The 12,417-nt window shown below is 43.7% G+C and overlaps 2 protein-coding genes across 2 annotated transcripts; one reads left to right on the forward strand and one right to left on the reverse strand.

The window, feature by feature from the left end:
• Nucleotides 1–2,017: 2,017 nt before the first annotated feature.
• On the reverse strand, nucleotides 2,018–4,842 carry LOC306903213 (uncharacterized protein). The gene is made up of 2 exons (XM_079472217.1): nucleotides 2,871–4,842; nucleotides 2,018–2,788 (listed from the first exon to the last, which is right to left on the reverse strand). Exons 1-2 carry the CDS (start codon nucleotides 3,160–3,162, stop codon nucleotides 2,619–2,621), a joined length of 462 nt encoding a protein of 153 aa, XP_079328343.1. The 5' UTR covers nucleotides 3,163–4,842; the 3' UTR covers nucleotides 2,018–2,618.
• A 5,888-nt stretch (nucleotides 4,843–10,730) lies between these two features.
• Nucleotides 10,731–12,146, forward strand: LOC306902451 (general transcription factor II-I repeat domain-containing protein 2A-like; the record flags this gene model as incomplete). Its single annotated transcript, XM_079471014.1, has 1 exon — nucleotides 10,731–12,146. One exon carries the CDS (start codon nucleotides 10,731–10,733, stop codon nucleotides 12,144–12,146), a length of 1,416 nt encoding a protein of 471 aa, XP_079327140.1.
• Between the last annotated feature and the right edge of the window lie 271 nt (nucleotides 12,147–12,417).

Genomic DNA, 12,417 nt, shown 5'->3' on the forward strand with positions numbered 1-12,417 from the left:
TGATTTCTGCTGTTAAAGCTACTACTCCTGCACATTGTGTGTTGCGGTTTCTGCCGCTAGAGCTACATTTACGCTATTGCTATTGAGCACTCCGTGATTTCTGCTGTTAAAGCTACTACTCCTGCACATTGCGTGCTGCGGTTTCTGCCGCTAGAGCTACATTTACGCTATTGCTATTGAGCACTCTGTGCCCTCGGTCGCTTAAGCTATCGCTGTTGGGTATTCTGGGTGTGGAAGGCTGTCGGTGCCCACCTTGTTTGGTTGAGCGGCAAGGGAGGCTTTGAATAGTCGTTTCCTTTAGGAGCCAGGCCGTCTTGGTCTACGTATGTTTGTGTTAGTTTATTTTTTTGATTATTTCTTCTCTTTCTTTTGTGTTATACCATTTCTGATCATCTTTTTCTTATTTAAATTGAGTATTGGTTTGTTTCGTGATTTTGATTTCGTTATATATTTATGGAATGTGTCGTGTTTGTTTTATTTATCTTTTTCTTTCAGGAGCTGGGGTCCCACGGGTGAAAGGTCTCTAGTGGTGGTGGTGCTACTTTAAGTTTGCTGTGTCGTGTGACACTTGACGTGTGTGTGATCCGAGGTCACAGTGGTGTGTGCTGTGCTACAACCAGTACGGACGACCTTCACTGTAGTGGGTAACCCCAGCCCTATGCGTGTGCATTTACTTTCATCCTATGATTTTTCTTGTTTATGGTTATTTAATCATTTGAGTTTAATTTTTCTTTTTGTATGCTATGACGTGCTTGGACCGTCAAATTGAGCCGCTCCAAGATATTTTTATATTTGTCTTTTATGCAATTGTTATTTAATAAATACTATTTTTATACTAGATACCCATGTTCTCGGCTGCCTTAATTTATGAAGAGAACGAATCTGTGTGATCTTAAACTTGTGGGGTTTACTTCTAGTTCCTGGGTTTAACCCGCCCAGGTGGCGTAGTCGGATATTTAAGTAATAAATTAACTGGTTCATTCGTGAACTTTTCTCATCAGCGCCCCGCCACACTTATTTATGCTTAAAAACGAGTTTCCACCAACTCACTACGGGTGGTGCATTCACATAGACTGCAGGTGGACACTTCCTGTATGACTTAGTGAAAAACTGGACAAAAGTCCACCTGCAGTTTATTTTAATGGGCGACACGTATGAAGTTCGTGGACACACTTTATAGTAATCTATATGCATTGACGACCCTGTTAGTCTGTTGATACACTTTAATAGACATACATATGTAAGCAGCAACTCACAGATGACGGAATTATGCCCTTAAAGTGGTTGTCCACAAACATAATACGCGTGTGCCGTTCATATAAGCGTAAGGTGGTCGATTACCAAAAAAACTACAACGGACTACAAATATGGCACACGACCGGAACCAGCTTCCGGTTTTCTGCCATGTTTGTAGTCCTTTGTAGTTCTTTTCTTTATTCGATTCCCCAGGCGTTTATAATCAATTAAATGAATAAACAACGACGCGATTCACATATTCAACTTTATTAGACACACATATGTTAGCAGCAACTCACAAAAGACACGATAATGGCCTTAAAAATGAATTTCCACCAACTCACTACACGTGGTGCATTCATATAAACTGCAGGTGGACACTTGCTGTATGACTTAGTGAAAAACGGGGCTAAAGTCCACCTGCAGTTTATGAGAATAAACTTAGAAAGGCAAAATGGAGCATTTTATGAGTTGTTGATGCCACGTGTAATTCTAATAAAGTGTACTAAATGAATAATGTGCTATTTAAAGCATTGAGTGGTCACTTCCTGTATGACTTTGTGGAAAAACTTGTAAAATGACCCCTGTAGTTTATAGTAATGGGCAACACATATGAAGTTCATGGACACGTTGCTCATTCCTAAATTGTAACTTTATTATTATAAAACATTATTATAAAACACTTAAAATGTTGTTCCCATGTCGTGTGTGTTCTTCTGAGTATAACAATAATTAAACAAGTAAAGAACGTTATGAACAACTAAAGAACAACAAAGAACAACAACACAATGAAACAATAAACTATAAATTTGTCTTTATGGGGCTGGGTGACATTTTTGGGCTAGTCAGCCTCAGTTTTGCCCGGTCCACCAGCTTCTGTGCCACGGTTTTCCTGGGGGACCAGATTTTTTTCCTGGTCATCAGACGTGTGTGCATTCTTAGCCTGGAAGAAGACAGAAAGAAATAAGTTAGGAGGAGACAAATCTGATCCCGAAAGGCCTAGTGTTTATATGAATGTATACTCACGTATGTCGCTATCGACGTCCTGACGTCTGTGAAATTTGGCGTTCCTGGCAACCCCATCTCCACCCACGCCTCCTGAAAATGCGCGTTTACATTTTTACAGGGGTTGGGCTTTGAGGTGAAAAAATACGGGGAGTCCGATCCTCCGACCAGCGTCTCCCTCATGTCGAGGAAGGTCTCCATCCATCCATACTCCTTGTCTGTAAGGGAGAGCTGGGCCGCCCCGAAGGCCTGGTTCGTCTTGTGGGTTGCGATCTGTAGAAGATTGAAGCAAAGATTGAGCGCGTGAGCGAGCGAGTGACTGAGTGAGGTGAGCGAGCGAGGTGCGTGAGAATGAGAAAGCGAGCTACTCACGTTGATTAAAAAGTTCCCGACCGGGTCCCCTTTACGGGCACGGCACCGGTCACCTCTTCCACCAGCATGTTTTGGTAAACACCCCCGCGGTGCCCGTAGATGGTGGCGAGGTAGGCGGTCAGGTGCCCGTAGAACCTCCACTGGTCCTTTGTGGTGGGCGATGTCTTTAACTTCTCTGCAAAGAAAGAAAAGACAGAGTCATTAGAGGATGAAATGCAATAAGTCTGAAGCTTGAAAAAAGTGAAAGTTTAACTCACCCAAAATGGCCGGGATGAACTTTCTTGCCTTTTCGCGGCACTGCAGAAGGTGGGCTTTTGACAGCAGCTTCCCCTCCTTGGCCGTCTTCACTGCGTATTTGTGCGTCACCACCTTTCTCCTCATTCCCTTTATCAGGGTGCGCACCTCTCTCCTGATTGCCACCAGCATGGCCTTCGATAGGCGGCAGGTGGTTGGGGGGGTCTCGGACACGTAGTCAAGGAACTGAGCCACGTTCTTGAAATAGTGGTGTATGGTCGTCTCGGTGATCCTTGACACCCGCAGTTTGTCCATCCACTGGACGCTATTACTCAGTGGCACATTACCGCAGAGCAATCAGGGGTGAGGTGACCACAACGAACACACTATAAGTCTAAATTTGATCTAAAATCCAAACTTGTTATGTTCTTACAAATGTAAAATAAATGAAATAAATGTTCCACACTTACTTACTGGCATCTCTCCTCAGCACACGTCTGGCCTTCCTCCTCCCGGTCGATATACTCTACCTGTTGGTCGTCTGAGAAATTCGGGATCTCATCCACGTCCAAAAAGGTGGCCATCGGGATCGCTGGGCAGGTGGCGCGGAGGGCGGCGAGCTGTTCTATCACCTTATCCCTCTTGAACTTACCAATCGCCTGACGTTGTGCCCTCTTGGACAACTCTGTGTGACCGAGGATGTGGCGGTCTAGGCGAGAACTTGATTTTCCGCATCCCGGGATCCCACAGGTTCCCTGCCTGTACGAAACACGGCCCGATTCCAACGAAAGGATAAGCTTCCTCTTCAAACCCGGCGAGTTATGGCTTCTTCTCTTATTATTGTCACTTGCACCTCATGTCAAATGTTTAGCTTAGCCTTCTCTCAGAAGAGAGAGAGGATCTCAGAATTAGAGTCTTGCATCCAATCTTTATCTGAGGATAGTAAGAATGTAAGGAGCTTAGAAAACACTTTGGATGCGAGCAATATTAGTGCGGTTCCGGTTGAACAACCCCCGCAGCTGGGAAGCTTTGTGACTGTGAGACGGTGTAGTCGCAGGTCAAAACATCACTCAACCGTTCCGACTACAGTCTCGAACAGGTTTGCCCCGCTCAGCGACGCACCGACTGAGAAACCTGCTGAAAGTGCCCTAGTTATCGGTGATTCTATTGTTCGGAACGTTAACATAGAGGCACCAGCCACCATAGTCAAATGTTTACCGGGAGCCAGAGCGCCTGACATCAAGTCAAATTTAAATGTGCTGGCTAAGGCTAATCGTAAATTCAGTAAGATTGTTATTCACATCGGCACAAATGATGTTCGACTCCGTCAATCGGAGATCACAAAAGATAATATTAAAGAGGTGTGTGAGCTCGCAAGCACGATGTCAGACACTGAAATATTCTCTGGCCCCCTCCCCACTTATCGTGGTGATGAGATACATAGCAGAGTATCATCACTAAACGGCTGGTTGTCTGAGTGGTGCCTGCAGAATGATATTGTTTTTATAAATAACTGGAAAAGTTTTGAGGGCAGACCTTACCTGTTGAAAAGAGATGGTCTCCACCCCTCCTGGGCTGGAGCTTCTCTACTCTCTAGAAATATGGCACATAGTCTTAATGCTAAAACTTGACTCACTGGGCCCAGGTCAGGGAGCAGACAGAATGGCTTAACCAACGGTCTGCTTGCCGTCTCACGTTGCAGAACACACTAAATACACAACATGCGATAATCCTTTCTCCCAAACATCATAAAATAGAGACTGTGTCTGTCCCCCGGATTAGTAAACATAAAATAAAGCGTAAACCTCTCAAAGGTAATTTAATTAACGTTAAACTAACTAAACATGAACATAATACAGATAATCAACTGTTATGACTCGGATTGCTAAATATTAGATCTCTCTCTAATAAAGCACTTTTTATTAACAATATGATAACAGATCATAAAATAGACATGCTCTGTCTCACAGAAACATGGCTAAAGCCAGATGATTATATTGCTTTAAATGAGTCTGTCCCCCAAGATTATTATTAAAAACACGAGCCTCGCCTAAAAGGCAGAGGGGGAGGTGTTGCTGCACTTTACCGTAACTCTTTTAGCATTTCCCAGAAGTCTAATCCTAAATACAATTCTTTTGAAGTCATGGTACTTGATGCATCAATACCTAATACTAAGGACAAAACATCTTTAAAATTTATTCTGGCTATTGTATATTGGCCACCAAGGCACCACACAGATTTTATTAAAGAATTTGGTGGGTTCTTATCAGAACTAGTACTGGCTGCAGACAGAGTCCTTGTTGTTGGTGACTTTAACATTCATGTAGATAATGATACAGACGCTTTAGGAATGGCTTTTAAAGACACTCTTAACTCCATGGGCGTTAGTCAACATGTGTCAGGACCTACTCACCTTCGTAATCATACTTTAGATTTAATATTGTCTTACGGTATAAACGTGGTCGATGTTAAAATCCTTCAGCAGAGCGAAGACATCTCAGATCATTATCTGGTATCATGCTTACTTCAATACCCAATGGTGGCAAATCAAACTCCAAGTTACAAATATTGTAGAACATTAACTTCGACTACAAAAGATGCGTTTCTTGATAATTTGCCTGAATTGTCTCAAATCTCTAGCATGAGTAATAACGTTGAAGATCTTGACTTTACCATTGAAAATATTAATGCCACCTTCTCGGAAACGCTAGACATAGTTGCTCCCTTGCGCTTAAAGAAGATTAAAAATGACAGACCAACACCGTGGAATAATGAACACACTCAGGCTCTAAAGAAAGCGGCACGAAAAATGGAGCGCAACTTTAAGAAAACTAAATTAGAGGTATTTCGTACTGCAAGGAAGGATAGTACAAAAAAATACAGGAAAGCCCTAAAAACGTCTCGATCCGCCTACATTTCATCATTAATAGAAGAAAACCAAAATAACCCTAGGTGTTTATTTGATACAGTGGCTAAATTAACCAAAAATAAATCGTCAGCGACTTCTGATTCTGTATTCTGCCTCTAAGGAGAAATTACGTTTATTTTCTACTATAGATCACGATGAACTATCTAAAATCATTAGATCATCTAAATCAACTTCATGCATGTTAGACCTTATACCTACAAATCTACTGAAAGAGATGCTCCCAGAAATTATAGATCCTCTACTTAGCATTATTAACTCATCTCTGACATTGGGACATATGCCTAAAGCATATAAGGTGGCTGTTATAAGGCCCCTTGTCAAAAAACCCCATCTGGACCCTGGAGAACTAGTTAACTACAGACCTATTTTGAATCTACCTTTCTTATCTAAAGTTCTGGAAAAAGTAGTCTCAACTCAAATATGCTCCTTCCTCCCAAGGAATGAGATTAATGAAGATTTCCAGTCTGGATTTAGAGCACATCACAGTACAGAGACTGCTCTGATTAGAGTTACAAATGATCTGCTTATGGCGTCTGACCGAGGTTGTATCTCCTTATTGGTGCTGCTAGATCTTAGTGCAGCATTCGACACCATTGACCACAGCATGCTCCTACATAGACTCGAAAATGATGTCGGTATTAAGGAAATTGCTTTGAAATGGCTTAGATGTTATTTATGCGACCTCTAGGAGATATAATAAAGCGACACGGAGTAAGCTTTCACTGTTATGCTGATGATACGCAACTTTATATTTCCTCGAAGCCTCACGAAACACAGCAATTCCATCGAATAGTGGAATGCATAGTCGATATAAAAAAGTGGATGAGTAGCAATTTTATATCACTGAACTCGGACAAAACTGAAGTGTTACTTATCGGACCGAAAACCGCCCTACGTAACAACCAAGAATACTGCTTAACTATTGATGGATGTTCCATAAAACCCTCATCTTTAGCTAAGAATCTTGGCATTTTATCCGATAGTACTCTGTCATTTGAGAACCAGGTCGCCAACACCTGTAAAATTGCGTTTTTCCATCTTAAAAATAAATCTAAATTACGTCATATGCTGTCACCATCAGATGCAGAGAAGCTTATACATGCCTTTATGACATCAAGACTAGATTACTGTAATGCACTATTAGGTGGTTGCCCTGCAGGCCTATTACAAAAACTCCAACTGGTCCAAAATGCGGCAGCTCGAGTTCTTACACGTACAAAAAAGTATGAGCATATTAGCCCGGTTCTGTCAACCTTGCACTGCTTACCTGTAAAGCATCGCATAAACTTTAAAATCTTGCTTATTACCTATAAAGCCTTGCATGGTTTAGCTCCTCACTACTTGAGAGAACTTCTAACGTATTATAGTCCATCACGTGCACTACGCTCTCAGGCGTCAGGTCAGTTGGTAATACCTAGTTTCAAAATCAAGTGCAGGTGGCAGATCATCTAGCGCCTAAACTTTGGAACAGTCTTCCCTGCACTGTCCGGGAGGCAGACACACTCTGTCAGTTTAAATCTAGACTAAAGACGCATCTTTTTAATCTTGCATACACTACACTATCATCATATATATATTTCAAAGATCTAGGCTGCACTAGTTAGATCAACCGGAACCAGGGACACTTCCAATAACAACTGATGTATTTGTTGCATCAAAGAGTGCAGAACAGTACTCTACTCTCAGCCAGTCTTGTCTCATTGTTCCAAGGTTACCAGAGCGGGCAGGACGCAGTCCAAGGCTACCGGAGCGGGCAGGGCGCAATCCATTCCCAGACCTGACAAATGCTGGACGAAGGACGTGGCCACTCTACAAAACTTCAGTCGCTATTAGATTATTAATGATAATTTTAAATCTAAATTTGTTTTTTATTTTGCCTTGTTGTGCAAGCACTGTCGAGCTTGTGCAGAGGCAGCAGCTTTTGCCAGAGGGGAACTGGAATCCCCTGGTTAGGCCTGGTCTCCCTCTGAGGATTTTTTTCTCCTCCAATGGAGTTTTGGGTTCCTCGCCACCGTTTGCATACTGTTTTACACTGTTTGCCTGGCCGGGGGGGCTGCTAGAATTTGGTAGTCTTATTTAATTAACTCTGCATATAGGAATTTATTGTGTGTCTGATATTTGAACTGTGTTTTGACTTCCATAACCTTTTATGTTTTACTTATAGTCAATGTTTTCTTGTACAGCTGCTTTGTAACAATGAAAATTGTAAAAAGCGCTATATAAATAAAGCTGACTTGTTAGGACTCTGTCCTTCCTGTCTCGAGCTTTCAAGCTCCCTGGGCAGAGTCATGACATTGCCACGTCTTTCGGGTTTCTGTTGTGTTATGTGTGGAGACATGTGGCTTTATGTGGTTACTTGATGCCACGTGTCTTCCTGTTATGTCTCTCAGCCCAACCCTCCTATCTCCTGTAATTTCTTAAGGGTTTCATTCCCATCGTCTGTTTTGTGTTTCACCTTCGTTAGGATTTTATTCCCATCACCTGGTTAGTTGTTTCACTCCCGTTATGGTTTCATTCCAATCACCTGTCACCACTCTGTCACGGGACGGTTAGTGAAGAGAACCCAAATGCAGGCAGTAGTACGGGGTAACACAGATTTTAATAAAAAGGGAACAAAAACACAAAACAAAGACCCACAATGGGGTAAAATACAGAGGACAACTAAGACAGCAAAAACAGGAAGGAAACACTCACGGCGGGTAACAAGCTGTAACAAAAAAGGACACTAGCGCTGGGACACAGCGTAGGGATCGAGCAGAACAGAGCAAACAGTTACCACAATGAACAAGATTTACAAGACAAACGAGCACAGGACAGAGAATACAAGGGATTTAAATAGGGAGACGAACAAAGGATATAACGATGGGCAGGTGTGGTAATGAGACACAGGAGGAAAGCTATACTAGAAACGAGAGGGGCGGGGCCAAATGACGAGACAGGAGAGAACGCATATTATGTCCTGATTGACAATAATATGTTTCTCTCCACATAAAACACGTGGGTCCGTCATGATTCTGCCTCTAGACCAGAAAACCAAGACAAGAGAAGGCAGAATCATGACACACTCTCCCCATGTAATCGCTTCTCGTTAGTGTCTCCCTTTATATAGTCTCAGTTTCTCTCTGTTCAGTGTCGGTGCATTATCGATTGTCTAATGTTCATGCTCAACACGGATGTCTTGTCTTTGGATAACATGTTGTTCCTGTTCCAGTTTGTAGACTTATTATTTCTCTTTTATATAGACCTTGTTTTTTCCCCTCGTGGAAGATGTTTGTTTTGTTAGTGTTTTTTGGTCAGTGAGTTTTTGTGCTTGTTTTTCCCCATTGTGGGTCTTTGATTTAATAAACGTTTTACATTTACCCTTTGTCTGCCTGCATCTGGGTTCTGTCCAAAGCCATTTCGTGACATGACTTAAAAAAATACTGTGAAGTTATTTATGTTGTTACAGCAGTAACATACAATGATACTATAATATTAACATATGTAACATGAACCATATTTATGAACTCCCATCTGTTAAGAAAGGGTTGGAAAAAGATTCTTGCTGACTTTAGTTTAGAAAAGACATGGGCAAACTACGGCCCGCGGGCCACATACGGCCCGTTAGGCTTTTTAATCCGGCCCGCCGAACTTGTCCAAATTATAGTAAAAACCTCCTTTTTTTCCCCTTTCCCTGCAATGCCCACGTTTCCCCAATAGATGGCGCACTCAAAACACATTGACCGTTGTTGGAGTGGCGCGTATTTCTCTTTATTTCACTTTAATTTTCACTTTGTTTCCCGTCACCATTAAGCCCTTCTGTGAAAATGAGCGGACCAAAGAGAAGGAAAGTGGACAGTGAATGCCGAGTGTTTAATAAGGAGTGGACAACAAAATACTTCTTCACTGAAGTCCGATCAACGACTGTATGTCTGATATGCCAAGAAGCTGTTGCGGTTTTCAAAGAGTACTGTAATAAAGATCCATCGAAGGGAAGGAAGGAGGCGGGAACCGGCGAACATTTGAACAATAAAACTTTAATTAAATAAACAATACACACGGAAGTAACTGACCGACAGCCACCTCACGGTCGACTGCCGGCCATAAAACATACACACAAACTAAACATATGTCCGGGCCCGGTCCTCTCTCGTCAACAGTCCTGCCGAACATCCTTTTAAGCTCCCAATCTCCTCCGTGATAAGATGCGGGACCGGTGCGCGCACAGCTGCTTGCACTGATCACTCACGCCACCGGCCCCGCGTCACGGCTCTCGTCCCGCCTTCCTCACTACATACCCCCATCACCCCTTACAGGCCGGGGGGCACCACCGAGACTGTACCTACTCCCCCCCCCGGGGAGCCAGTCTCGGAGTCCGCGGCGCCTGGGTGTATGCACCGGCGAGACGAAAGAACGGAGACAGGGACGAGAGAGGGGAGCGACAGGGACGAGAGAGGGGAGAGAGGAAAAGAAAAAAAATTGTCCGGGTCCCTGACAAGCTGTCGCTCAGTCCTCAGCCAGCCGAGAAACTCTTCCTCGCGGTGCCATGCGATGGTACTAGACGCTCGGTGGACGGCTCGATCCTCCTCCGCCCCCTGGCGGCCGGCGATGGCCCTCCAGCTGAGGGCAGCTGGTCCTCCGTTCCCTGCTCCTCCCCATCATGGCGGCTGGCAGCAGGCTCGGCCCACGGCGAACGGGCCTTGGCTCCCTCCTGGACGGCAGCCACCCCACCTCGACCCAGGAGCACGGCAGCGCGAAGCTTGCCACGAAGCATGCAAACTATGCTAGCAAGCAGTCAACACAAGAACGGGCGGCTACTGCTCAGAGGTTGGCAGCTAATTTACAGAGTCAACAGAACTTTTTTCACCGACAAACTGCAATTCAAGAGTCAAGTACCAAGGCAAGTTATTTGCTGGCATTCAAATTAGCAAAGGCTAGCAAGCCTTTCTCCGAAGGCGAGTTTTTGAAAGAGTGCATGGTAGAGACAGCAGGTCTCTTGTGTCCGGAGAGCAAAGCCAAGTTTGAAAAAATCAGTTTAGCACGCAGGACAGTGACTCGCCGCGTGGAACTGATTGACGAAGATATAGTCAGCGAGTTAAACAAAAAGGCGGAGTCCTTTAAGTTATATTCACTAGCACTGGATGAAATTAACGACATAAAAGTCACTGCTCAGCTCCTAATTTTTATCCGAGGGATTAACGACAGTTTTGAGATAACGGAGGAGCTTTTGAGCATGGAATCACTGAAAGGGAAAACGCAAGGAGAGGACTTATATGAACTGGTGTCTGCTGTCATCGAGAGAATGAAGCTACCTTGGAGTAAACTTGCTAATGTCACCACGGATGGATCGCCAAATTTAACTGGAAAAAACATCAGGCTGCTGAAAAGAATCCAGGATAAAGTGAAAGAAGAAAACCCTGACCAGGATGTTATTTTACTTCACTGCATCATTCATCAGGAGTCTCTGTGTAAGTCTGTATTGCAGCTTAATCACGTCGTGGATCCAGTTGTAAAACTTGTTAACTTCATACGAGCAAGGGGACTTAATCATCGTCAGTTCATTACGTTCCTGGAAGAAACTAATGCGGATCACCAGGACCTACTTTACCACTCTCGCGTCCGCTGGTTAAGTTTGGGGAAAGTGTTTCAACGAGTCTGGGAGCTCAAAGACGAGATTCGCTCATTTTTTAATTTAATGGGGAAATCCGAAGAATTCCCTGAGCTGAGCGACACAAACTGGCTTTGTGACTTTGCGTTTGCTGTGGACATATTTTCACACATGAACGAGCTGAACGTGAAGCTACAGGGGAAAGATCAGTTTGCGCACGACATGTACACAAATGTGAGAGCCTTCAAATCCAAGCTGGTTTTATTCTCCAGGCAAATGTCAAACAAATCTTTCGCACATTTCCCCACACTAGCCGTGCAGAAAGAGGCCGCCCGAAATGCGAAGAAATACTGCAAATCACTGGACGATCTGCACAGAGAATTTTGCTGTCGGTTCTGTGATTTTGAAAAAATTGACAAGTCACTTCAACTAGTGTCCTGTGAATCAGCACCGCAGGAGCTGCAATTGGAACTGATCGATCTTCAGTCTGACTCCATCTCAAAGGAGAAGTTCAAGTCTCTTAAACTGAATGACTTTTACGCTTCACTTAACGAGACCGCGTTTCCAAACCTCCTGAGGACTGCGCAGAAGATGCTGGTGTTGTTTGGCTCGACCTACGTGTGTGAGCAGACGTTTAGCGTCATGAAAATCAACAAAGCCCATCACAGATCCAAGTTAACTGACCAACACCTCAGATCTGTCCTGAGAATTGCCACAACAAAACTAACTCCAGACTTTGATGCACTGGCAAAAAAGGGAGACCAACAACACTGTTCCCACTGAAATGGTGAGTTTTTCTGCTGTGTGATGAAAAAATGCATATGGAAAGTTTGGAAGTGCGTCTTTTAATTAAGAGCAATGCGCATTTACGCACAGCAGCGGTACAGTAGCTTAATTAACACGCCGCACATCGCTCTTAATTTAAATTTTCAGCTGCAGGTAGGATATTTAATACAGCCTATGTCTGTGTGCTTGGCAACGATACACGTGTACTGTTTGCGCGTGAAGGCGAGGGCGTCCGTGGCGAGTTTGTAGAGCGCGCGGTCAGGACAAT

The sequence above is a fragment of the Barbatula barbatula genome, assembly GCF_947034865.1.
Source record: "Barbatula barbatula genome assembly, chromosome: 13".
Taxonomy (NCBI): Eukaryota; Metazoa; Chordata; class Actinopteri; order Cypriniformes; family Nemacheilidae; genus Barbatula; species Barbatula barbatula.

Bases quoted from the DNA above. Each gene is read 5' to 3' on its own strand.
- LOC306903213 (XM_079472217.1), bottom strand. From the start codon at position 3,162: ATGGACAAACTGCGGGTGTCAAGGATCACCGAGACGACCATACACCAC. The intron at 2,789-2,870 runs GTGAGTTAAACT...CTTTCTTTGCAG, and splicing joins GTTCATCCCGGCCATTTTGG to AGAAGTTAAAGACATCGCCC.